Source organism: Colletotrichum aenigma (genome assembly GCF_013390185.1).
Source record: "Colletotrichum aenigma strain Cg56 chromosome Unknown KSG_Cg56_contig06, whole genome shotgun sequence".
Lineage (NCBI taxonomy): Eukaryota > Fungi > Ascomycota > Sordariomycetes > Glomerellales > Glomerellaceae > Colletotrichum > Colletotrichum aenigma.
This window is the reverse complement of record NW_023500912.1, coordinates 3,703,700-3,729,579: the sequence shown is the minus strand read 5'-3', so window position 1 is coordinate 3,729,579 and position 25,880 is coordinate 3,703,700. Positions and strand designations below refer to the sequence as shown.

General features: G+C 55.2%; 9 protein-coding genes across 9 annotated transcripts; 3 read left to right on the top strand and 6 right to left on the bottom strand.

The window, feature by feature from the left end:
- Positions 1 to 465: 465 nt before the first annotated feature.
- Positions 466 to 2,022, bottom strand: CGCA056_v009998 (uncharacterized protein; the record flags this gene model as incomplete). The annotated part of the gene is made up of 3 exons (XM_037325245.1): positions 466 to 1,604; positions 1,666 to 1,847; positions 1,916 to 2,022. The coding sequence occupies 3 exons, from the start codon at positions 2,020 to 2,022 to the stop codon at positions 466 to 468; spliced, it is 1,428 nt and encodes a 475-aa protein (XP_037176728.1).
- Positions 2,023 to 3,670: 1,648 nt separating this feature from the next.
- On the bottom strand, positions 3,671 to 4,609 carry CGCA056_v009997 (uncharacterized protein; the record flags this gene model as incomplete). Its single annotated transcript, XM_037325244.1, has 2 exons — positions 3,671 to 4,178; positions 4,482 to 4,609. 2 exons carry the CDS (start codon positions 4,607 to 4,609, stop codon positions 3,671 to 3,673), a joined length of 636 nt encoding a protein of 211 aa, XP_037176482.1.
- A 739-nt stretch (positions 4,610 to 5,348) lies between these two features.
- mxr1 (putative peptide methionine sulfoxide reductase) lies at positions 5,349 to 5,960 on the top strand (the record flags this gene model as incomplete). The annotated part of the gene is made up of 1 exon (XM_037325243.1): positions 5,349 to 5,960. The coding sequence occupies one exon, from the start codon at positions 5,349 to 5,351 to the stop codon at positions 5,958 to 5,960; it is 612 nt and encodes a 203-aa protein (XP_037176480.1).
- Positions 5,961 to 7,853: 1,893 nt separating this feature from the next.
- On the bottom strand, positions 7,854 to 7,976 carry CGCA056_v009995 (uncharacterized protein; the record flags this gene model as incomplete). The annotated part of the gene is made up of 1 exon (XM_037325242.1): positions 7,854 to 7,976. One exon carries the CDS (start codon positions 7,974 to 7,976, stop codon positions 7,854 to 7,856), a length of 123 nt encoding a protein of 40 aa, XP_037176095.1.
- A 1,821-nt stretch (positions 7,977 to 9,797) lies between these two features.
- GHITM (Growth hormone-inducible transmembrane protein) lies at positions 9,798 to 10,857 on the bottom strand (the record flags this gene model as incomplete). The annotated part of the gene is made up of 2 exons (XM_037325241.1): positions 9,798 to 10,284; positions 10,337 to 10,857. 2 exons carry the CDS (start codon positions 10,855 to 10,857, stop codon positions 9,798 to 9,800), a joined length of 1,008 nt encoding a protein of 335 aa, XP_037176094.1.
- Positions 10,858 to 13,658: 2,801 nt separating this feature from the next.
- Positions 13,659 to 13,985, top strand: CGCA056_v009993 (uncharacterized protein; the record flags this gene model as incomplete). The annotated part of the gene is made up of 1 exon (XM_037325240.1): positions 13,659 to 13,985. The coding sequence occupies one exon, from the start codon at positions 13,659 to 13,661 to the stop codon at positions 13,983 to 13,985; it is 327 nt and encodes a 108-aa protein (XP_037176097.1).
- An 854-nt stretch (positions 13,986 to 14,839) lies between these two features.
- CGCA056_v009992 (uncharacterized protein) lies at positions 14,840 to 15,150 on the bottom strand (the record flags this gene model as incomplete). Its single annotated transcript, XM_037325239.1, has 2 exons — positions 14,840 to 15,015; positions 15,072 to 15,150. The coding sequence occupies 2 exons, from the start codon at positions 15,148 to 15,150 to the stop codon at positions 14,840 to 14,842; spliced, it is 255 nt and encodes an 84-aa protein (XP_037176096.1).
- Positions 15,151 to 21,135: 5,985 nt separating this feature from the next.
- On the top strand, positions 21,136 to 24,093 carry Fbxl7 (F-box/LRR-repeat protein 7; the record flags this gene model as incomplete). Its single annotated transcript, XM_037325238.1, has 1 exon — positions 21,136 to 24,093. One exon carries the CDS (start codon positions 21,136 to 21,138, stop codon positions 24,091 to 24,093), a length of 2,958 nt encoding a protein of 985 aa, XP_037176099.1.
- Positions 24,094 to 24,404: 311 nt separating this feature from the next.
- On the bottom strand, positions 24,405 to 24,923 carry CGCA056_v009990 (uncharacterized protein; the record flags this gene model as incomplete). The annotated part of the gene is made up of 1 exon (XM_037325237.1): positions 24,405 to 24,923. The coding sequence occupies one exon, from the start codon at positions 24,921 to 24,923 to the stop codon at positions 24,405 to 24,407; it is 519 nt and encodes a 172-aa protein (XP_037176098.1).
- Between the last annotated feature and the right edge of the window lie 957 nt (positions 24,924 to 25,880).

Sequence of the window (25,880 nt, the reverse complement as noted above, 5' to 3'; positions counted from 1 at the left end):
TGGATTGGGATAAAGTTGGGTTGGTTGTTGGATGTATTCAATATAGATTGATGTCTACCTAGACGGTGCTCATTGAGAACTTCTTTAGTCTCTGCTCAGTCAATGACGATAATTCCAATGTCAACATGAGGCAATACAGAGTGAAGTGACTCGTTAATACATTGTGAGAGGTTTTGGTAGCAGCTATCTTTATTCTTGAAAGAGATTCGGTTCCGCGGACCTTTATGTACTTCTATGGCTTGGGATAGGCCCGAAATGAGGCGGCTTATAGCCCCGATCCAAAAACTGTGGCTCCTCACGGCTGGCATCTCCAGACGACCGAGCAGCAGAACCTGGAAGTAAGCACAGCTTAATAAATACATATCTCAAGGCCTTTCACAACATAAAGCAGCCTTTCACCTAAATGCCATAGTAAGACCAATAACGACCTAACCCCTACATGCATAGTTACACCCACTAGAAATCTCATCCTAAAGCAGCCGAAATCCGCATTCTCTTGCCTCCATTCAAAAGCTGCACTGAATCTTTGCCAATACGCCGTCTGATGCCATCGGGCTCACCGAGTCCCTGGGCAGCCTGTTCTCTCATGTCCTTGTCCAACTCGATCCAAAGCGGTACCAGCGCATCGTCTTTCCAAGGCCGTATGTCGGGCTTTCTTGCCGTCCTGATCATCTCGGCCACAAGATAAAAGACGGAGAGCAGCACCATGACCACCTGGAACGTCATCCAGGGCCATCGCACGATGATGCTGATTTGGTTCGTGTATGAGGTTCCTCGGTACCAGACGCCGCGCATCGTTGAGGTGGAATTCGCACGGACGTTGTTGGACAGACTTCGAGCGACCTTTGCAATGAACGAGTCCATATCGCCAAAGGCTTCATGCAGAGCCTGTCCGCGCGCCATTCGCCCATCAGCAAACGTGTTGTTTTTCTTAGACCAGGTCATGGTCACATTACCATCGAGGTCCCAGAGGGTGAAGGGCTCAATTACTGTGAATTCCTCGTCTGGGTCTGCGAAGAATGAGTCTGGCAGCTTCTGAAAGGTTCCTGGGTCGAAGCCAGAGGCCAAACGTGCTTCACTCCATGCTCCGACAACTTCCTCCCTTACGATGCCTGAGTCTACACGCACTTGATGAGCCTCAACGCAGTACCAGAGACCGCAGTGGTATGCCTGAGGGTCTTCTGGGAGGAGATTATGAGACCGAACTGACGCGTTGAGGATAGTCCCAATGACCGCAAACTCGCCGAAGATTAAGCGCTCTTCTCTGGGACCTCCGGGAAATGGGACCATGTCCGTGTCCTGAGCGAACTTCAAAGTCCGCATTGAAAAGTATTGATACTCCAGCTTGTCCTCGATGTCATCGATATCGATATCATCGCAGGGTCGAAACCCAAATTTGGCCCCCTCGGATAGAACGACCCCGCATGAGCTTGGGTCTCGGTCTAGAACTTTGATATGGCTCGTGGCGTTGTCACAAGCGCCACAGATACCAATGGTAGGGATGATTGGCCACGTACAGTTCCCCGTTGGACAGATGACTTCCGGAAAATTGACATGTGTGGATAGGAATCCCACGCTCAAGGCAAGATCAGTCGACAATGGCACTAGGTATCGGTTAGCAACCGTGTATCGTGGACACCGCGATTAATAGGGATGATTCTTTACATTCTCTTGAGTTTCCACTTCCATACGCTGTCGCCGTACGGGGAAACACGGGCCCGGGTGCTGGAAGCCCAGAGGCATCTAGATCCGGGACATTGTCAATTCGCAATGTTATCAACTGCTGAGCAGAGATGCCAATGCCTAGGGTGGCAATGTTAAGGACCCCTCCCAGGCAGGCAATGTGTCTATGAAGGCGCTCATGATGTCAGGTGGAATACAAAATCAGCAAGAAAGGGGCCTGTTTGGTACGTACGTGCCCTTGAACCTTGCTAGAACCTGCAGACTGCCACCCATGCCTCTGGATGCCGCTTCGAAAGCGGCGATGTCTTCCAGACAATAATCTCGCTTGCGTCCAGACATAGAATTCCATTTAGACTGGGCAAGGCAGGCTGCTATGGAAACCATGAGAGCGGAACGACAAAAAGTTGCCAGTATGGCGATGACACCGTTGAGCGTCAAACCTTGAGCGGTCCAGCTGTCCTGGGGCTTCCTGTCGTAGTGATAGAGGACGGCGACCTGTGCAATAAGACAAATTGCTGCGAACCCGCAGCTAAGTATCTCGAAATACCACCATCGAAGTAATGAACCAGAGCTCGCCGTTGTTGTTGAGGCTGTTGTGAGGAGCTCCTTAGCTGACCCGTCGACTTGGTGTGCTTCAATCTCGCTTGCATTCTTCCGCCAGGCTAGACCCCCCTCAGACAGGAGGCTGTCAGATTGAGATGGTGAGAGATTATCGTCAACAGCGGTCTCGCGGGATGACGGCTGGGGATGAGGGCCATCTTGCTGTCCATGGATGTACGATGTTACTACGCCCACGGCTTTTGCGGAAAGTGCAAGTGCAAGACTCTAATTGTATGATGATCGAGAGACATCTCCACGCCATCGCGAAGGTGGTAAAAGTGCGGCAATATAAGCATCAGACGGAGAGCGCGACCAACAGGAGAACATGCATGAGCGCGGGGCCAGACTGGTTTACTCAAGCGCTCTTTGCCTACAGAATCCGCTGAGACAGGGAACATGATTGGTCATACCCCTGGATACTATTAAACTTTCCCTGTCAAGTGCTTTCCAGCCCTTGTCCAGCTCCAGTTGCGTTGCAGTCTGCCGGGGTTCTGCTTTCTTGATAAGGTCACTACGAGGCATGCCACATTTGCCAAGGACTCCATGTGAGGCAGACTGGCAGAAACACAGCGCCAAAACGTGCGTGCAGCTACAGCCTGGTTTATTTTCATTAGGCGCAGTGATAACTTTCAGCTGCGCGTTGCCAAGTATACGTCCCGTAAATAGGCAGAGCCAACAGTTGGCTCCACCGGTGGATTTTGAAATGAGGGAGTGTGACTCAAAAACTCCTGTAAGCGGGCCTCGTCCTTAATGGGCAGGTGTGAGCGCGCCTCAAACCCTGTGCCAGAAAACAAAAGTTTCGGACCTTGGCTCGGCCTGCTTTTGGCATAGTATGGTTGCTGACATCTGACGAGATTGTATCGTTACCATATCAACTTGTTGAGGTCGGAATCCGGGGTCAGGATAGGTCACATCATTACTAACAGGACTACTTCCCCACGACTGACTAAACAAAGCCTTGTTAACAGGGGCTCTATGGATTTCGAGGGCAATAGCTTGATACGGCGTCAAATGTGGGTGCGGTTGCCTGATTGAGATACTGCGTAAAAGCGCCAAGGCGTCTTGCTGCACCTAAGTCGTCACCGAAAAACCAACAGCGGATTGGTGCTTTTGCAAGATGAATCAGCGCAGCAAGATTCCTCGTGCATCCTCGAGAAGACAACACGAAAGCTGCTTGAGGCGGGCTGCTATGTTCGCTGGGGTGCATGTTGTCAGATGTTAGCAAATATCGTAGCACAAATTAGAGAACCGCTTCACCATGACTACCACAAATTCACGCACAGAATACGCCTGACTTTCAGGCTTCATCACGAAAGTTAATAATTCAAAAAAGAACAACAGTGATGAATGCATCATAAAGCTTCACCACGCCGATGACGAGCAGCTGCTAGGGCGTGGCCACGATCTGACCGGAAGTCGTTCCTCCAGCGGCTTTCCTCTCCTTCCACAAGCTCACAATACGCTTCCACTCCGGCTCTTGCTCCTCTTCATCCTCAACCTTTTCCCACTTCACAGACGCAAGACGCCTCCATTGCCCCTCCGCGTCGTAGTCCGTCGGAGGCTGCTTTAAGAACACCTCTTCATACTCTCTTTCCCTCCTAGCCTTCTCCTCAGCCTCAAACAGGGCCTTTGCCTCCATGGACTCCTTCTGTTCGCGCCGGACTTTCACTCGCTTTCCGGATGCGTTGCGTTCCCAGTGATACTCTGTTTCAAGAACGAGTCTCTTCTTGTGCTCTTCCTCATCCTCGGACCTCTTCTTCTTCTGCTTCTGGTGAGGCCCCTTCTCGCACCCGGGTTCGCTGGAAAGCCTGCCGCAGCATTGGAAGCGTAGTTTCTTGTCGTCCTGGGGTATGTCCTCGGGTAAGTCGAGGTTCGAGGGTGTAAGGGGCTGGCCCCTAGGCTTGTTCAACGTAGAGGTGCCGTCGATTGACTATTCTAAGCTGAAGAAGGAGGAAAGGACTTTACAGGGATAGGCGCCTAGCAGCAGTGATGCAGACCGGGGCTAGGCGGTGTGCTACAGCAGAATAGTGGATCCGGCGGAGCCGGATCTCGGTAGCTGCTCCGGCAAAGCCGGAGATCTCGGCCGGGCTCTAGCCCGTTACAGAGGGGAATCCTAGGGCCAATTGACCTTCAGTGATGGATCAGTTGTCAAGAACAAATCTTCGGAATCAACTCAGTTACCTGTGTGCCTCTCGCACTCGCCAAACTCTTGCTCCCGCTCATCCAACGTGGCACCACAGTGGTTGCATGATGGCAGCCTCTCGGCCTTGCGCTTACTGCCGGTCGTCGTTCCAAAGCGTCTCGTAGGAGCAGGTGCATCAGACATGATTACGGATCATGCAGACTTAATCATTAATCATTCAAGACGCGTGAGAAAAATCAAATGAGATTGATTCCAAACTTTTCTCCTGGCATGAACCAACACAGCCCTGCGGCGGCGCGTCTTCAGCCACCAACAAACAGCTCCTGCAGCTCTTATCGATAAGCTCTGAGCTTGCTGAGGGGGTACGTCACGTGGATAGCTCCATGCAGATTACGCTATCAATACAGATTACCCCTCCACCCAGAAGGATCTCCGAATCCCGGCCCCGATTTGTCATGCACTCCAGGTCTCCGCCACAGGGGACGCCCGGCGAATGAGAAACCCAGATGGTGACTTCAACGACTTTTTTTTTCCTGCTGTCGCTTCTGTCTCTGCCGGATGCTCCAGAGGGGGCGACTCAGTTGGAGGGGCGGGCGGTGACACGAGGTTCCGGTGCTTTGGAATCGGGAGCATGACGCAGCGTCTCTTGTATATAACCTCACTTCAGAGCCAATTCCTATTCTCCGATCACTCTCATTTGCGTCTCTCCTAACCAAAGAATCGCGTCAATCTCCCGTGAAACAACCATAACACAACTCCTCGCATCAAACACCCCCGTCGCCATACCGCCCAAAAATCACGACCTGGATCCCAGACCCCGAAACCCCACCGCGCAGCTCCAGCAGCTCCAACGCCGCCCCTCACCACCACTCTGCGCACCCTCGCCCTCACTCTCCTCCTCGCAATCTTGCTCTCGTACATAATGCCCTTCTCCTTCCTCACCCGCTTCACTCGCCCCTTCACAACCACCACAATGTCCCTCGCCGCCAACTCCTCCACCGGCGCCGCCCTCCCTCCGGGCGCGCAAAAGGCCACCATCGCCGCCGGCTGCTTCTGGGGCGTCGAGCACCTCTACCGCAAGCAATTCGCCCAAAAGGGCCTCATCGACGCCCGCGTCGGCTACATCGGCGGCGACCTCTCCAACCCGACCTATCGCGCCGTCTGCGGCGGCGACACCGGCCACGCGGAAGCCCTGCAGGTCGTCTACGACCCCGCGCAGGTCTCCTACCGCGCCCTCCTCGAGTTCTTCTACCGCATGCACGACCCCACCACCGCGAACCGCCAGGGCCCCGACACCGGCCCGCAGTACCGCAGCGCTATCTTCTACCACGACGACGAGCAGCGCAAGACGGCCGAGGAGGTGACGAAGCTGGCGAACGAGCAGTGGTACAAGGGCAAGATCGTGACGGAGGTGATTCCCGCGGGGCAGTGGTGGGATGCGGAGCAGTACCACCAGCTGTATTTGCACAACAACCCGAGCGGGTACGAGTGCCCGAGTCACTTTTTGAGGACGTTCCCTGAGCTGCAGGGGTGACTAGCGAATGATGAGGCGAAGAGCAGGTTGTAATGATAGAGAGTGACAGGAATGATGGGATTGTGAATGGGTCTTTCTTTTAACATATGGATCATGATATCAAGATGGGGACGACGGGATGGATGGAATATGATGGCTGAGGTCCGCGGAAGCGGGATTAGGTGGGATGTGACAGCGTTCAACCGCTTTATTGACAATGACTTTTTAGCAATGAGCTTTGCTTAAACTATGGAGAACTTTCGAGTTTACATTGCTGTGCGAGAAATGCTGCGTAAACTGATCCTCAGACAATTGCAAGGACCTCTTCTTGTCCAAAATTGGTCGCGCCATTCGGAAAACCAGGCCGCAGCCTCTCGCTTATCCATAGAAGGTGGTGTCTCGTTTTTGAACGTAGTAATTGCACAGCCTACTCTCGAAAAGGTAGCCGTATCCTTCGATGAATGCTCGACCCGGTTGGTCTCCGCGGTTTCTTTGATTTCGCGGCAGAGAACGAGACCAAACAAAGTCCACCACGGGTCGCGATATTCACGTAGAGATAGTGGCAGAAAGTAAGCTGCAGGGAGGGCCTCTCCGTCGGAGCAAAGCCTAACATCTGGCCAAAAGATGTGACGCTCATTGTTGGCCAGGCTTTCGTCAGCCAGCGACATGAAGCATCCCTCCGAATTGGTTATTGAGCTGTGGGGACTCAGATCTAGTGTGGCCAGGCACAGTCGTCCACGCAAGGTAATGCGACCCCCAGAAACCATGCCCTTATCATCCGAGGTAAGTGGGAAGCAAGTCGCGCTTATGATCTCGACCAAGAAATAACAACTGTCGTCGAACTTAGGCCATAATATATCGCTCCTCCCGACAGAGGCCCAGGACCACGTCGGAGGTGCCGATAGCAATGTCCCTCGAGCTAGCGTCGGCTGCAGTCTGGGCTGAACCGTTCCACGTACGTACCAACGAAGCCCTCTTAAGATATCCGCTTCCCAAAGCCCGGCGAGATAAGACCCGAGCGCAGGCAACTGTGGCTGAAAAGTAGTAGCGACGCCTGACAATGCAGGGAGCCGGTCAGCCTCGGAGGTCAACAAGCGAGACGCATATATCTCCACGATATCGTACCATGACCAATGGCCCAAGAATAAATCTACCGTCCCGGAAAACCAATCGCGGCCAGGAGTACCCGCGGTGTTGTGGTCGAGCTCTTTGCATTCACAGGAGCTTCCACCTCTTTTATCTTCGAAAATCAACTCACTCTCCGTGAAATGTAGTACGAATGGAGACAAGATTCTTTCCTGAAAGGCCCAGCCCCGGTCCATCAGAGGCGTCTCGGGTAGTTTGAGGGGAGTTCCCGAAATCGCACTTTCGTGGAATTCATTGGAGCGAACGTAGATGGGATATTCCAAGCCAGGGAGCTTGATCTCATGAACTCCGCGCCGAAGTATAGGTTCACTGCCAGTTTTGATGACAAGCCCCCGATGCCCATCGGCAGCTCCCGTGGCGGAAATGGTCAGATGAGCATTTGCGTATACTGATGCCATTCGGGAAGCCTCAACAGCCCAGTCCTGCGCATCATCTTGGACGATACACAGACTATCAATCCAGATGTAGCGAACACCGAGTTGTTTAGTGACGAGCATTGCATTTTTGAATGTCTTTGTCAGGCCTCCCCACGGAATCGACTGGGAAAAAGCGCGTATAGTTTCCGTGGTAGTCTGCAGTATTCGGGCAGCCACATCTGGTGAGCCCCAGCAGTGACTCAAGGCGACGTAGCGTACATCATCCTCAAAGGTCTGTGCAATTGATGATGTCTCAACGAGACGAACATCCAGTGTTTCCCACGGCCCTAGGTCGCCCTGAGGTTGACCGTCGTGTATCACTACAAGGCGGGCAGGCAATACCGGTAGTTCTTCATGTTCTTCCAGCATGTAGGACAGCCGCTGATCGAATGCATCTTTCACAAACAGCCGCACTTGATCCCACGTTGGTAAGAAGCCACTGCAACGTAGAGAGGGTATTGCGTCCAAAGGGCATGATTCTCCTAGAGTTTGTCTTGTCGTTAGTTCTGAGCCTGTTTTGAGCCCCTGCGTGGCTGTACAGCGCGACTGTACTTTCTGTGGTGTGAATTATATAATTGTGATACTTTAGAGCGAGACACAGAACGTGTGATCTTGAGGGCTCTGTCCCAATGCCCTCGGAACGCAGAAAAAACCCATGTCTACCTTCCATGTCACCTTTTCCTAAGCACAGCTCTTCTGTATGGCAAAGCCGTCTCCAAACATCTTTGAGGAGTACGCATGATAGGCATCCGGCTGCGGTAGTAGCATCCAGCGACTTTGCTTCCACAAAAAGACCCCAGAGTCGGTGAAAAGGATCGCAGCCGCTTAGCTCTCGAGCGAGCTCTCCTTGCCGCTCAAATCCATCTGGCTCGTTGTAGGGGTATTTTGGAAGTCGGAGGTCATAGCAGACAAGACAGGGTACGCCCGGTTCTGTTTCATGTTCTTCCATCGCTTGAAGCTGGGCGTCAATTTCTTTGGACAGGCGGTTCGAAAACACTCTGTTGCGTTGTTCTGGAAAGTCTGTGGGATCAGAGCAAGAGGTAGGACTTTAAGAGAGGGATATCGTGGAAGACAAGGGGTAGGGTAGGCAAGTGGAGGAATAGGTAGCATGCATGTCAGATAACATTACCATCAGCTAATAAGGTAACTCGCACCTCACGGCTTTTAGAATCCCAAGGCATACTGCGGTATCAAGCCAAGAAATCAGGTCTTTGCCGGTCAGCCTGACCGGGTACGGTATCCCGTGCAATGCGACTGGACTGCAGCACAGGGCGAGCGGGGCTGTACTTACTAGCTTATACGTAGATCGATCGACGTTTTTTCCATTTATTTTCTGGCGAATAGCGAGTTTTGTTCCAGACTGAATTTAGAAAAGAAATTACAAGTTCTTGACGACCTGAAGTACTGCATCCCACTCGCACCGTATCCCTTTGACCCCGAGAAGCCACTCTTAGCGCGACTTGGCTGCAGCCGGCAACGGCCTATGAGGTTGAATTGGCAGCTAGCACATCAGCGACATAGCTCTTCTATCAAGTTGATCTGCTTACTTAACAAGGAAACCTGCTCCACTCGCCGGTAAAAGCACGCTAAAAGTGGCTTCTCGGGTTCAAACACGAAGGCATGGGATATTACTCACAGCAGCCAGACAGTAGTTATCACGGAATTTTTGACACCAACTCTAAAGGTTTTACTTACCCATCATTTCGTAGTCCTAGCCTCCGTTGGTGGTTGGTGGCTAACCCTTGCCGCTCCTTTGAAAATCTAAAGCACCAACTGAACCACCCAACTCATATAGGCACTTTGACCTGTGCCCTCTACCAATTAAAGGAAAACAGTACAGAAACCCCATACGTTCCTGCTGACAGGCAAACCCTCTGAACATCACAAAGTCTTCCTATATAGTGACACAAAAATCATTGCCCAATGATTTAGATGAGCGTTCTGTCTCGATATGCCCTGGGCCCTTGGTCATATGAGGGTTGCCAAAGTCGCCTTGCGGAGTCATCTGCTGAATGCTACGGCCATTCATCACCATCGTGAAACGCCAACGTGTACACTCCATTATCACGTTATCAAATTTTTATTGATTGGTAATTGTACAAACGCCAGCTCCTCGCCCAAAGGAGTCTTCGGAGCTGTTCATCATGAGAGGGGTTTCGTCGCCTCTGTCCTATGACTTTTGCAGCAGAGAAGAGAATAACAGGCCTTTTCTGCTGAGGGATATTTTTAAACAACCACTTCCGTCCCCTGTGTAGGTAGGTTCACCATCTTACACTCCTCCAACCATCGACATCATCTACTTCCTGCGGTTGTTCTGCATCATCAGAATCTGCACCATCCTCACAAAGATGTTGATGAAGTCAAGTTCGAGCGCAATGCTCTCGTTAACGGCGTCCTTGCGAATGACGCCGCGCTCAGCCAGGCGGGCGTGGTGCAGGATCTTCTGGACGTCATACAGGGTGAAGCCGCCGAAGACGGCAAGACCGCCGTAGAGCGAAATGCTCTCGGTGATGGCGAGCGTGCGGATGGCGGTGGCGGGCAGAATCATGGGCGCGAAGCTGGAGGCGATGACGACGCCGAGGCCGGCCAGGAGAGGTCCGCCGATGTAGAGGTACTTGTCCTGCTTAGCGGTGGCGCCGACGATGGAGAGGGATCCCATCATGGCGACGGTGTAGAGGCCGGCGCGGGCGAGGAGGGCACCGGGGACCATCGTCAGGAGCGGGGCGATCATGGCGGCCTGGGTTGCGTTGAAGGCCGTCCACATGGCGTACTTGGGGATGTAGCTGCTTATCGTCAGTTGCTGCTCTGCTGGATCTCGACGAGGGTGCGACTTACTTGTCAGGAGAGATGGCACGGGTGCCGTACATGGTACCGAAACTCAGCGCCAAACCACCGAGACCGACAACCCACGGGTTCGTGACCATGAGGCGGTAGACGAACCCGCTCTGGATCATCTGCCTCGCGGACAGCGCGATGATGCCGACGCCCAGACCGGTGTGCAGGAAGGTGTCGTTGAGGTACTCGCGCTCGTAGACGGGCATGCCGCCGTCGTCCCTCGTCTCGCGGTTGAAGACGGCGTTGATGGCCACCAGGGTGCCGCCGAAGATGGCGCCGCCGACGAGCATCTTGCGCAGCGGCGAGGCCTTCTCGCCCTGGACGGGGGTCGCCTGCTGCATGTAGCCGCGGGCGGAGTTGCGGAAGGCATTGCGGGCGGTGAAGAAGGTCGAGGTCGTCGCGCTCGTCGCTGTCCTCCTGGTGAGGGGCGTCTTGGGGGTTGTGTGGATGGCTCGGGTGAGCTGGGGGATGCGCTGCGCCAGGCGCGAGGGCGCTTGGCGGATTGCCATGCTGAAGGACATCTTTGCTGGACGTGTGCGAGTATGTGGGGTGTAGCGGGTAGATACAAAAGAGAAGGTCCTCGAGGGGTGAGGATGTTTAAAAAGAGGTTTGGCGATGGAGATGTGTCGCCGTCAGAGGCAATGACGAATGACGTTTCTATGCTGCGGCGTGGAAGGCGGATGGAAAAGCTCGGGTGCCTTCCCGGGGCGGTGATTCTGCTTAGCTAAAGCTTTTTTCTGGTCATGTGAGTGGTTCGGAGAGAAGGTGGTGGAATTTCCCGTACTTTCTGCGCGGTGCAGCGGGTTTCCTCGCATTAACTCCGACCGGTCGCAAGCGGATTTTGGAGTTTGTAGGCCAGCTGGCAGGCCGGGTGACTCAGAAGAGGCAGCTGGCGCGCTAGGTGACTCAGCAATGACAGCTGGCAGCTTCCCGGGCGTCAGGGCGAGCATCGTGAAGTCTGGACTACGAAAAGCATCTCGTCGCTCTCGATCCGAAAATAGAAACCTCAGAAAAAATGAGGCTGATGAAGGACTAAATGCCTTACATAACCCAACGGCATCAGCCTTCCGTGATAATTCCACGCGCCTCCGTATCCTTCCCACGGAAAGCTACCACTTATGACGGAACCACATCACAGCAGCACAGCTGACTGAGCATCCGAATCCCCATGCTCATCGTCACACTCATCAGCCACCATCACAGAAGAACTCACAATTCCAAACCATCCCATCGCGAACACAAATCACCACAAAAATCCTTTCTCCTCCCCCCCTTCAAATCTCCAAGAACCACCTGAACCATAGCACCGCCACCTTCTGAGCCTAACCCACGCCTAGAACACCTGTCACCCCGTCCTAACCTCCGAAAGCCTAGCAGTCCTAAGCAAAATGAAAGCCACCCTTGACATGCCGTGTAAAGAACAGCCACCAGTGTCGCAAAAGCGCCCTGCTACCCCAATCGAGCGCCCCGAGGCAGGTTCACTCCGGACGAGAGCGGACGGCTCCAACGGCTTCTTGGAATTGATCCTGCCTCACCTCAACCGTCCCAAGGCGTGCCGACCGATCCTATTTTTTCTGCAGATTCCCGTCGCGCAGTAATCTCGGTGGTCCGGTGTAATGGTCGCAAATTACGCCGGCCGGCTCGTCAGTAATCACGAACCACCAAGCAAAAAAGTAACTGGCAACGAAAGAAAAAAGAACATCGGACGAGTCGCAAACCTGCCAGCAGCCATGAATAACCAATAATACCACCCACTGCAATTGCAAATTTTAAACTCGGCCCTATCACGGCGGGAGACCACCCTCCGAACACCAGGAACCGTCCACTAACAAACCCCATCCCGTAGTCGACTCAGCAACTTCGGCCGTCTGGCGTTGCAAAAGACTAAGCCAATAATTCCCAGGCCCAATCTTCGTGATCTTCAACGTCATTCCCGCGTCAACCCACAAACGGCAAAGGGCGCTGCTGCACTCCACACGAGCTAAAATCAGCGTCACGGCGCCCAGTTCGACTGTAACCCAGCCAGCACCAGCACCAGCACCAACACCAACACCACGCCAACTCCGCCCGCCGGTTGTGAAGCCGTTCTGTTTGGGAGTGCCGCTGTTGCGACACATGATCGCCCTCGGTCCACGACGGTTCCAGGGCGGGAAGTGGGCTTTAACATTCTTTCTTCAGCCTCCAACGCAAATCTTTCGAGTTTGAGACTTGGAACCACACTTCGCTAGGTCTGACGTCCAACTTCCTCTGCATCAATTCCCATCGCACTTTTTGTCCGCGGGGGAAACCACAATGACTTCACTCTCTCCGCAGACCTGACTCGAACCCATTGGAATTGTGCCTTGGACCTTGCCGGGGCTGATCTGCACAGCACCAACAAGGCCCTGTTCTGCATCGGGGCTGTCCCCCCCAACCCCCAACTCCGCCCTCTGTGCCTCTCTCTGTAATGCCCGCTCAATGATCTTCCAATAGCGCCGACAGCGCTGCGACGAAAGGGCCATCGGACAGTGAACCTGCATGAATCTCCAAAGTGTAAGCTTAGGTAGCGCCCGAGCTACCTTCCCTTGGGGGTGGTTTAACGGCCCCATTATCGCGCCTCCGCCCCGCACGGGTCGCAGCATCAAACGAACGACCGAGCCGGGCCCCCTTCCCACCCCCAACACCTGTCGTCTCGTTTTCTCAGGCTTCGGATGTTTCTGCTCTGCGTCGCCTGCTGCTTTTCTTATTTTTCGCGCCGGATGCGACGTAACATCATCAGTAAGACCAGTCCTGCAGAATCCCTTTCTTCCTTGATTCCTGATTCGGACCCCGTGTTGTGGATGGCAATTTGCCAGGATCGTCGGGAGAGGGGGCGCGTTGGTTGCTCGCGTGCTGTCTATCCATAGCCGTACGAGTGCATATTAATTGAACATAAGATCCTCCTTCGACGACCCAAGAACCAGAAGTAGAAAAGTCGCCTGCACCAACCGACCTTTCTTTTTCCTTCCCGTCTTTGTGTGCAGCACTTGTTTCACGCTTCGGTTTGTGGCTGTTTAGGTGGCCCCTGGTGATTCCCGCCAACCCCCAACGGCGCTCGTTAGGTCCTCGGCCATTCTTCGCTGCATGCAAGTCAAATTCGTTCAAGAACTCGACCAAGTCCGGCTCTTCGTCCGGACGACCGTTCGCTTGCAAGTCTATAACACTTCGGCCTGTCGCAACTGCTATCATCACGATCCATCGCAACAATCTCAGACTTAAATCACAACCTGTTCCTCTGTATCCGACATCAGCACACGCTCCGCAACATACCCTCTCCCGATAACAACAAACCACAACAATCAACATGAAGGTCACAGCTCCCATCTCTGTCGCCATGCTGGCTGTCACTGCACTGGCCATGCCCGTGGACACTGAACAACATCCCATCGCCGTCGACGGCAGTGGAAGCTCTGCGGTCGAAGCTGCCGCTACACCAGTGCCGACAAAGCCATCAGCCGGCAAAGCGCAAGCTTCCGCGATCGACTCAGAGGAACTCACTGCCTCGCTCAAGGCGATTTTCAATGAGCAGGAAATGCCAAAGGATGGCCGAGCGTGCTTCTGCGCCAACGGCTCCATCTGCTGCAATACCGGGAAGGGTCTTGACTGCACACAAGGTCTCTGTGGCATCTGAAATGGAGCCCTGGGACACTTTCCCGGCGACGATCACCACTCCGGTCCCTGGTATCCACATCGGACCACCGGGTGGAGCATGGGCCGGTGCACCGGTCTGCGACCCTGGTTACCGACGGGGACCATCGCCGTGGAGATTCGCTCCGGAAGACGACCTCGTCATTGTGGGCCCCAGCCGTCGCGTCGAGACACAACGAATCATCCGACTGGATGGTATCGCGGCGTCGGCAATGCAACCTCGGGCAAGCCACTGGCAGAGGTGGTCCAGGGTATACCTAACCCTCCGGCGGGCCTTGACTAGAGACCGACAACGGGCTCAAGGATTCGCGCCCGTGGGATGCGCGTATACCGCGACGGACGTGTCGAAACTGCTGCCCCTTTAGGACCACAGCCTAGCCGGTCGCGTGAGGTTTGCAGAGAGAAGAGAGGCCAAACCATGACGGAAGATAACGTTGCTGTGCATCACCAGCCAGTATCATAGGGGTTCAAGCATACCCGGGCCTGCAGTCCGTTGGTGCAAACGTGGCGGCACGTTGCCGCGGCTATTGAAGATAATCGTCAAACCAAGCTGACGGAAACTCGGGTGGGGATGTCGAGCAGCTGCCAGTTCATTAATCTCTAATTCAAAACGTGCAACAATTGGGTGTCACGCAATTTTCCCAGTTGCCAGTGAACCTTCGTGGGAGAAGGTGGTTTTTCTCAAGCTCGTAATCGCACTGATGGTGAAACTGGCTACAACCTCACAGTCGAAAGCTAACCATAGAAAAGCGCCAGCTCATCAGGGGCTTCAGTCCAGCCAGCCTCTCCGACCGAGCAGAAGGCCTAGCTGCCCGGGCAGCAAAGCCGGCACGCTTCCTAGACCTTGAGTTTGCTGGTCTCAGAAAACACTGTCGAAGATGAAGATGTACAGATGACAATGGGACGCGGCGGACGAATCCACGATAATTTTGTCACCGAGAAGTCTTTCTCAAAGGCTCGTGTGCCAGGTGTCAGCCGGTACGTACTGGGAACATCGATGGAGCAGGTCGGTCCCGGGCTGATCAGCGCGACAGCCCGGCCAGAACATTGCAGACGAATGTTGATATGCCAAAAAGTGTCCTCAATAATATGCGCTTCAGCTCTAACTTCGTCGGATTGAGCGGGTACCGAGTACGGGAAGGGAGCATGGGCCGCGCAAACCGAATCTTGAAACACTGCACCGCCGATATGTCGATGAGATGGAGGTCAACGTGCGTGTGCGGTCAGGATTGCTGCGATTCGACACCGCAGCCGGCACGTGAAGGTCAGGGATGCCCCATTCATGAAAGCTTGCTCTGGTTGCCGGCTCCCATGGCAGATGCGGGGTTCATTCTACTGGAGCTAGAATGATCGATCAAGTCCCATGCCCGAGGGCTCAAAAGCCAGCGTGCACTTGGTAGGTGTCCGGTTGACGGCCGGCACTATTGTTAGGGATAGGCACCTATAGGGAAACGAAAGCAACAGCGGTCAGGGACAGTGCATGGTGCGACCCTGAGCGAAGCGTTGAGTGTGAAGTCTTGTGAGGTGTTCTGTGCGGCTTCTAGAAGGATGTTAGAATCTCGTCGACACGTGGTGGAAAGGATAAAAAATCGCGACGGCGTTTAGATTGCGGGAGCTGGGCGGCGTGTGTGAGAGCTGCACCGGTCCGCGGTGGAATTATCGGATTGCGGTGTTCGACCGGTGACCGACGGTCAGTTATGCCGCCACGAGGAAAAGGGTGCATGTTGCCCAAAGTGTCCCGTCGGTTTATGCGAGCAGTCGCGTGTGGTTGGAAGCTGCGTCCGTCATTCGTGATTCTACTGCAGTTGGTGCCCAAAAGGTGTTCCTGGTCGCGTTCCAAGGGCATGGGAGATGTGTTTCACCACGTAGAAGTCTAAGTAAAGATTCTATGTGGTGTTTGCGTCTCTGGGAGCAGCAGGTGATCCGACCATTGGGCTGAGAACAGATTCCAGCGACTTGATCGCTGCCTCAAGTTCGTCCACTCTGAAAGTGTGGCCACAGAGCCGCGTGGCTACGGTGTTACATTAGCTGATGTGTGAGGGCAAGCGATGAGAGATGAATCATGTCGAAGACCTTAGGTTGGGTCCAAAGGCAAACCGAGGTCGATTATTGGCAGACCGGAAGCGAAACAGTCGGACTTGGGGAATACGAAGCTCGTCAAAGCCCTCGGGGCCTCAACGTTTGGCTTTTCGGGCCGGCCGTGATGTTGGAAGACCAATTCAAGCCGGGGCGTGTGGGTATGGTTTTCGTGTGTGGGTGTAGGGGACGCGCTTCTGAAAGGAAAAAAAAAGGAAGCAAAGAAAGAAAAGACGAGACCAAAAAGAAAAGAAAACGCAGCCCGAGGATACGGGTGGGCAGGTGCATCAGCGGCGCGGGTGCGGCTGCAGACGTTGACAGGAGGAAAGAACAAAGAGAGAACCTGACAACGACCGGGGCAAGAGCGTTTCGCCAAGACCCGCACCAGCGCGGGCAGATTGAGGCGTGGGATGCAAGGCAGATTGCAGCGTGTCGCCCAGTGGAAGGTTCAACGGTGTATGGATGCTTCCTGCTATCCTTAGTACCGTCATTTACTTCCTTCCTCTTCACTCTACGTATCTCTTCTTCTCTAGCCATACCCAGAGTACCTTATCCTGGGAAGGCAGTAATGGATGGGTGTGTGTGTGCCTGCCTTCTCTTCTTACCTATTGGAGGCAACTTATGATTGGGAAGGATCGCGTGGCCTTGGGTCTTCCTTCATTGTCCTTGTCCTCGCCGGCAATCTGAAAAAAAGGCAGGCCCTTCTTCCCATAAGACCACATGGCAATTGCCGGACTGCAATGCAAAACAAGACGCAATTTGCAACTTTCCCTCTTTGGCCAGCTACCGAAATCTCGATGCCGCGAACTCTTCCTTGCATGTGGTTTCGAAAGCTACCTACCTGAGGGGTAGGGAATGGGTTGCCCTTCGTCAACTCAATTCGCCCGTCGAACGCTTTAGGTGAGCGGGCTGCAGCGATGGGCGGCACAGCTATTCCTCCGTCTTTCCAATTCCTTCCGCCTTCTAGAGGGCTTCCATGGCCCTTCCACGGCCCTTCCACGCATCCCTCCCTCCCATCAGCCGGTGCCTCGCCCCTCTCCTGGGCCACCATCCCCCAGCTTCATCGCCAGCAGCGACATGGTTAGCCGGGTGCACCCTCTCCTCCATCCGCTGTGGACTGGCCGCTTCAATGGACCGTCGCCTTTCGGGATCGTTTCGTGCCCCGTGCTCGCTCTTTCGGCCCCGATGAGCCAGGGGCCCCAGCCTGCAAGTCTGAGACACACGGTGAGATGGCGCTCCACTCACACATGCCCTTCTTGTCCCGGCCTCTGCGGGCTGGGCTTACCTGGGAAAGACGAGGAGAGGTGACCTCAGACTGGAGTCTGGTTGATGGCTGGTTCCTGAAGCGCCTTGGGGAGATGAGGGAGACAAATGCCTACCCAGGCACAGGGGAGATAAGGGGGGGGTTCTTTTTCTGGTACGAAACGCTCACAGATGTGCAGATTGTCGCCGTTACCATCGTTTTCGTTATTCGCCGCTGCACGCTCCTCTTCTTTCCAGTCTGTCTCGTCCGCCCTCGGCCGTCTACAGACCACGCCCAAATGATGCGAGCGTTGCTTGGGTCAAATCGCTAGGGTCGCACGACTTGATTTGCCTTTCGTCTCAAAGCCCAACCGGTGGCCACCAGATGAAAAAGTATGCGGTCCAATTCTGGCTTCGACTCTGCTTCCACGTCCTCACATTGCCCTCACCCTGACGATGTGAGTTTACCATGTGCCGTGGCAAGAGTCGGCAGCGCTCGGCAATGGGCGCCACTGCCAGTGTTGCAGGCTTCTAGAAGCTCCAGTCGTCGCCCGCCCACCGCTGCAGATCGCATGAGTGTGCGATTTGAGATGTGGGACGTGGGATGGGAAGCAGATGAACCTGTGGGAGGAAAGTCAAAGGTGAGTTTTGAACTTTTGATACCGTACGGCCGGGCGGAGTGGCGGAGGTTGACATGGGCACAGAGAGGCGGTTGGATCCAGACCGAAGGCTCGATCGAAGCTGTTTGGAACAATTCGATATGGAAGTCGAAGTCGAAATGGAAGCCAGCATGGAAGCCGCGTCCAGAAGCCGCAGAGAACAAAGAAATGGACGGCTAATCACCCGTTTGATTTGTTTTTCTCCGGCTCCCCTGCCATTAGCTCCCTCAAGCTGCCTCTAGCTAGGGGTCCAGCGGCCAGTCTAGCAGCAGACGGGAAGGTTGCGGCGGTTCTGGACACGCCCTGGTGGCGTAGCTTGCGCTACCTTATTCATGCTCGTACGTCACACTGGCGACCGGAGCAGTGCGCAGATTCAAGTCGCATCTTACTGTTGCTGTCGCCATCAGCCAGCCCTAGACTAACGTCTCACGAGGTTGGGCTGAAAGCCTGGTGACCTGGCCGACTTGAGCCTCGCAATCTGGATGAAATGCTCGGCGGACACCACCATTTGTGCGCAGTTCATCGCAATCGTCTCCTCGTCTCCGGAGCCTCGCACCGCAGTAGACTGACTTCCTGGCTAGCAAAGTAAAGGTTGGCTCGCTACGCAAATGATGGCGGCCGACGAGCGTCACCGTCTGGCAAGCTTCGAAGGTGCATCGCCTGCCCTCCACCAGCAGCAGCAGCGGTACCATGTGTTTGTCACCACCCAGTCTGCTGTACTCCGTACGCGGCATGGAGTTGGTGTTGCTGCAGTTTGTCTGTCGCATGTCCCTCGCAGGTCCTGGGGACCCCCGGCTGGGAACGCATCCAGGGTTTGGGACGTGGAAATGTGGTAATACGTACGTACGTGAAAGGGAGACAGACACTACCAAACAATAGAGGCAAAATACTTGCAAGAATAGGTAAGCTCCTTTCTCCCCGCTACCTTGATTGGATTCCATGATGCCGACGAAGAAACATTTTACGGCCCTTAGGATTTGTTTAGTAGCCGCTGCCAAAGGTTGTACCAGAATCGAGAACTTCATCTCTCACCGGCCGCCACCACCATCGCCATTACCACCACCACCACGAAGCTGAGGAAGAGGAGGGGTTTGAAGCCCAAGGGCAAGTCGCCCTCCCCGCTGGCAGTTTAAGCTTTGGCTTTCAGTCACTCGCAGGTCCCTTTTCCCTGCCAGTGACGCGCTCGCAACCCCTGAGACAGGCTTCCCCTGTGTCCGTGCACCGTAGCCCGGTACGTTGTCGGTACCTACCCCCTCGGCCTAGCCCCACTATCCAAGCGTCATTGTCGTGGTGCTGGGGCAGGTGCAGTGCGCGTGGTAGGTACGCTGGAAGGTTGGAAGGTGTGTGAGTGGGAAAAGGAAAAGGGAAAGGGCAAGGGAGACAGGAGGGAGGCGACCCTTGGGCTGTCAAGCTTGCAGGGCCTCCCGTTGGCGGTTTCCTTAGCAGGCTCTCGTACCTGCTGTCTGTTTTGCAAGCCTTCTGGTACCTCTTGCCTACATAATAAGCCTACGGCAACTGAAGGCAAGAGCGATGCATGGCAGGGTAGGTGGCATCTCCACCTCCATTACGTCGCTGCTTCTGTTTCTGGCGGCTGTTCTTGCTTCTCTGGCAATCGCTCCTTCAGTTTTTAGTAACAATGGAAGGCAGGCAGGGCAGGCAGGGCAGGCAGTACCCGTACCGGATTAGGTAGTAAGGTAAGGTAGGTACGGATAGGTACTCTGGACTGTACCTGCCCGGTACTGCTCCCGCTGTCTCCCTGGTAGGCGTCGCTGGGTCTCCTCTTCTGGAACTTTACTAGTCCCTGCCCTTGCGACGCACCTGCACTGCACCTGCCGCACTTGCACTTCCAGTGCCTCCTGCTCCTGCACCCTGCGCTTGCGAGAAACGTGAAGGAATCTTTCCCCACGTCCCCGTCCCACGTCCAGAGTCCCACGCCCACGCCCACGCCCACGCCCACGCCCACGTCTACGCCCGCCCACTGCGCTCACGTCCCACCACCAGCACACTGCAGTCCTTCTCCACCACCACTACCCTACAACCACCACCTTCCTCGTCCCGGTCGTCCCAGGCCAGTTCCCTTCCCCAATCACGACCGCCTCTTCCTCCGTCACGGCTTCTTCCCTTCTTCTCTTCATCACGCTGTCCCATCGCCGCTGGACTATCACCAGCTCCAATTGCTTGTCCTCCACCGCCTCGAAAACAGCTTGCGTTGTGGTCGACGCCGTCCGCTTCCGCCGCCTCTGTTTGTCGCGTCCGACTCCGCGACAGCCACCCCAGCAACTTTCGTGCCACCGCCTTCGCCATTCCTTTTCCGCTCATTGCGGCCAGCCGAAACACACGCGAGGCAGCTCTGCTCCATTGATCAAGGAAGCATACACCGAGAAACGACGTCTGGCTCTTCGCCATACATTTTGGTGAGCCCCGAATGGCCTCGTCCGGTTGCTTCGCGGCATCGCAAACTAACAGTGTCTTGTCTCTTTTCCGCAGACGAAACCGCGCCGCTCCAACAAGCTCTCCGCGAATCCGACGCCCAGTGGCCACGACTCCTCCGTCGCTGCCTCCATGCAACGAGCTCGTGGTACTTTTGCCGCCACCAAGAAGACGTCGTCAGTCCGACTTTTCAGTCAATCGCTGTCGAACAAGCCTTCCTCCGAGCAGCGGTCTCGTGTGATAGGATCTGCGACACTCTGTGTCGTCAACATCCCCAACCCTCAGATCTAGAGCTTCCAAACGCCCCGCCGCAAGCCACGCCCGACGTGTGCTCCCCCACCGCCGCGAGAAGAAACAATAAACGCCCCAAACGAAACGTACACAATTCCTCGGGTATCACGACGCCTTCTGTAAATATCGACATCCCTCGTTCGCAGAACACACCTTCAAACCGTCCCGCAGCGGCAACGAACGTCATTTCCGGGGTCCAATCGACGACTGTGAACTAGAACAACTACAAACCAGCGACGACACCGCACACGGGCAAGGAGGACTTCTCCCTCCAAACGCCTCGCGAAGCACAGGCGACAGCTTGGGTGTGCATTGGCGAAGCCCTGTCAAAAGCTTTGGCCCTCTGCCCTGCCACTGGGGTGGAGAGCTTAGCCGGCAAGGCACACCGGAAACCTGGCGTCGACACGACCACGCACGCGGCATCCCTCCCGGACCATGAGGCGAAATCGCTCCCCGACATCACCATCGCCCTACCGGGCTCTGGCTCATGGCGCTGGTGCCGCTGGTCCAGGCGGGCTGCCTGACTCCCTTTCCCTTCTCAGGTCCTTCAATTCAGACTCGAACCCTACCCGGCCCATGCGCCCATCTCCATTGACCGCCTCGACCATCCGGGATATGCCGCTTGATCTGGTCGACCGCATCAGATCGTTTCCTCTGTTTGTCTCCGCACCAGAAGAGTTCCTGGCTGCGATCGGTAATCATATGCGACCGCAGGTTCACGCAGCACAGGACCACATCCTCACAGAAGGCGATGACGCTCGGGCAATGTACTGGTTGGTGCGAGGTGTTGTGGCAGTTACTTCCCGAGATGGCGAGGCCATCTATGCCGAACTCAAACCCGGTGCCTTCTTTGGTGAGATTGGAGTGCTTATGAATATCCCCCGCACGGCAACCATCATTGCTAGGACGAAATGTCTTCTCGTGGTCCTTAAGAAGGAGGATCTCCAGGCTGAATTGCCAAAGTTCCCCGACATGGAAAAGGCAATTCGCCAGGAAGCCCAAGAACGATTAAACATTCTCAAGAAGAAACGACAAGAAGGAGGCCAGCCTTTGAAAAGCCCCTCTTCGCACATCAACGGGCTGCGGGAGCCGGCGCCGGGTGAAGTTTCGACAGGCGAAGTTGGCACAATAAAGGAGGGAACGGTTGTCAACTCGAAAAAGAGAAAGTCGCCTAGTCCAGGAGCCATAGAGGATCCTGCAGCCGGGAGCGCGCTCGGAAGCGGTTTCGTTAACGTACGCAAAACCCTGAAGGAGCTCCCGCTTTTCTCGACATTACCCCCAGACATCCTGCACTTCCTCGGCTTGAGCGCTCAGCCGAAGACGTATGCACCTTTCACGGATATCATCCAACAAGGCTCCGCTGGTAATGAGATCTTCTTCATCGTTCGTGGCGAGGCTGAAGTCATACACGAGGCACCTAGCCCCCACGAACCGTTCAAGAAGCTAACGCGGGCGTCGTACATACGTCCGAGATTGAAAGCTGGCCAATACTTTGGAGAGGTGGCAAGTCTTGGTCTGTCAGAGGGGCGCACGGCCACTGTTAGGGCAATTACGACTGTTGAATGTTTAATGATCCCGGGGGATGCATTGGATAAACTATGGAGCCGATGCCCGCCGGATATCAAGTTGCAGGTGGAAGAAACGGCACGGAAGAGATACAAGAAGTCGGACGATGATGTTGAGATGGCGGACGCGGACCCCAGAGAAAGGACCAGCAAGTCAGACCCTCCCACCCCGACGACGCCAAAGGCTCTTCCCCACATCGCCTTTACAACCCCGTCCAAACCGGCATCTCCTACGAAAGACGACGACACAATGGAGCCGAAGGACCCCGATCCGTTTCTGAGCGTGGACATGGAGAATATGCGGAATAGGCGACGCAACTCCCTGGCCCCTCCTACCCCGCAATCCGATACGTCGTCGCCCACAGGGGTGAACGGCTTCCGGGTACACCAGCTCGACTCAACACCCCTCCGTTTCTCCGTGCCCCAGTCACCTCCCGACTCGGAGGTCCAGGTGCCTGTTAAGCGAGCTCGAACGCTCCCTCGGCGACCGCATCCGGCGCAAACCCCTGCGCTACCCGACGACATGCTCGTCGCTGTTTTCCGGTTTTTGGATATCGCCGAGCTCATGCGTGCACGCCTCATCTCTAGCTATTGGCGCAAGCTCCTTACGACACATCCCGAAGTGTGCCTGGACTTGGATTTATCAGAGTACAACAGACGAGTCACCGATTTGGCCATCAAAACCTCGATCGGCCCCTTTGTAGGAACGCGGCCCGAGACCATTGACATTAGCAACTGCTTCCACATCACCGACGATGGGTTCCGTTGTCTTTGGGAGAGTTGCGGCCGTAACGTGAAGCGGTGGAGAATGCGGTCCGTTTGGGATGTCTCTGCTAACCAGATCCTGGACATGGCCGAAAATGCAAAGGACCTCGAGGAGGTTGATTGGAGTAACTGCCGCAAGGTTGGCGACAACCTACTTGCGCGTGTCGTTGGCTGGGTTGTTCCCGAGCCCCCACCACCGCCGCCGGCCAGCAAACAGGTCGTCATCTCCAGCTCCAACGCAAAGGCGAAGCCTCCGAAGGCCGTCGTAGCCCAACAAGCGCCACGGCCAGCCAACATCCCGAAGCCAGGGACGATAATTGGCTGCCCCAAATTGAAGCATCTCAACCTATCATATTGCAAGCACATCACCGATAGGTCAATGGCACACATGGCGGCTCATGCATCCAACCGCATAGAGTCTCTGTCGCTTACACGGTGCACATCCATTACGGATGCCGGTTTTCAGTCATGGGCGCCCTTCCGGTTCCTGAACCTGTCGCATTTGTGCTTGGCCGACTGTACCTATCTCTCCGACAACGCCATCGTCGCTCTGGTTGGCGCTGCCAAGAACCTTACACACCTGGACCTTTCCTTCTGTTGTGCACTTTCAGACACCGCCACAGAAGTTGTGGCTCTCGGCCTGCCGAATCTCCGCGAGCTTCGCCTCGCCTTTTGCGGCAGCGCCGTCTCCGATGCCAGTCTACAGTCTGTAGCTCTTCATCTCAACGAGCTCGAGGGCATCTCAGTCCGTGGCTGCGTGCGCGTCACCGGCGCCGGCGTGGAGAACTTACTCGAGGGCTGTAGCAGGATACAATGGGTTGATGTCAGTCAGTGCAGGAACCTCGAACACTGGATCCGCAGCGGAGGCGTGATGAGGTGGGGATTTGACGAGCGTGGCGGCAACGGCTTGTCTCCCGGTCAAGTCCCGCTCCCGCTGCCAAGCCCGAAACCGACGACGAACCATGTCGGCCTTGGAGGACGACCACACGCGCTGAGCATCCGCCGTCGGGCAAGGAAGCCGGTTCGGTTCATTGTGGAGAAGGGCGTATTTGGTCTTCGATAATTGGGATTGCGTCAAGGGGATCAAGCTTCCATGATGATTTATGAGAGATGTTTGTACGATGTGGTTGGTGTAGAGGCTTTTTCATTGTCGGTTTGCATAGAGAAGGACTTTGTCATAGCTGCGAGTTTGACTTGGGCTATGGATCACATATTTGGGTATCATGTTTGGAATCATTGGGAGTGACGGCTGGTATGGCCGAGGATAGACTGGATAAGGTGATACCCTGTTCATTTGACTCTCAATAAAAGCACCCAACGCTGTCACCGTATACTCCTTTTTTTATGTCTTGGTTTTTCATCTTCCGCATCAGTTCACGCCCTCTTGGCCCTCTGCTGCTTCGGAAATCCCACCCCTACCAGGAACGCAAGCCTCGTCGCGCCCGCCAGCATCGTGATGGCCACCGCGCCCCAATCCTCAACCCGCCACGTCGTGAACGGGTCCAGCCTGCCCTGCAGCGCATACGACGCAAACGTGCCGTACAGCAGGAACGCGTCGACAAGGAAGAGCGAGAGCTGGTAGACGCGCCACACATTCAGGTCTGTTGTTGAGCGCAGGAGGACGGCGGAGAGGAGCGCGTTGGAGATGAGGTGCCCCGCGATCTGGGCGTGGAGGGGCAGGGAGTACTCGCGGAGCGAGGCGGCGAGGGAGGGCGTGGAGATGGAGAGGGCGGCGGCCGGGTGGGCGATGGAGGGGTCGATTGGGTTGTGGGAGGGGGGCAGGTAGGAGGATGTTACGGTTTTGGGGGAGAGGAGGAAGAGGGAGGTGCCCCAGAGGGCGATGAGGGGGTCGAGGAGGGTGAAGAGGTGGTAGTATGGCGTTGGGATTGTCATGGTGGTTGTTGTTGAGGGTTTTTGGTTGTAAGGGGGAGTGAGGGTTAGGACTGAGGTTGTGGAGAAGGTGGACTTTTTTGTGAAATTGTGAGATTGCAGATCTGGGGAAGATGTGGTGGAAGGATGTCGGATTCTTTGGATGAATGAATTTTAGGTCTGCTCGTGACACGGTTTAGTACAGTGGCGCGCCGGCCGTGTAAGATGGCATTTTTTCGGAGGTCTCGTGTTGATGTCATTACCTGGCTGGCGGGTCCAGCGGCGGCCCGCGGGGGGCCGTGTTGGTGCTAGTGCCGGGTGCTTGGGTGCTGGGCTGGTCTGTGCGTACTGGCTGGGTGGGCTTAAGGTTGTGGGGTGCGCGGGAAGGTGTGAGGGAGCTTGGGGCGTTTGGTGGCTCCAGCTTGTTGTGGGAGGAGCTGGATTGACGTCGTGACTTCAATGTGCGTTAAGAGTATGAGCATTTTGTTGGTAACCCATCTCAGAAGAGGAAGTTATCTAGGAATCAGTCTCATCTGTAGTACTGTCGAATCACTGCAGCTCGTGACCGGAGATAAGCCTCAGATCGCTTTCGCATCTTTATGTGAGTATTTGCGGTCAAGTCACACTATTACGGTTCTGTTTCGTACGGCTTTGGAAGACTGACAGCATGCTCAACGACGATCGGACTCAAGGAGACGCACTACTCGTGTCGAGGACGTTGCGTACTGTTTGCTCGGCATTTTCGGCATTGATATGCCATTGATCTACGGAGAGGGTGAACGAGCATTTGCACGACTCCAACAAGCTATTATTCATGAGACTGACGATCAATCTATTTTCGCATGGGGCGATGAACACGTGGGGGCGCCGCCAATGATCCCCAAGGGGTGGCCCTCTCATCTCCTTGCTGGGCATCCGTCTTGGTTCAGGGATTCTGGCGACATCTTGCCCGTTCTGTCAGCTACACCCGTGGACATACAA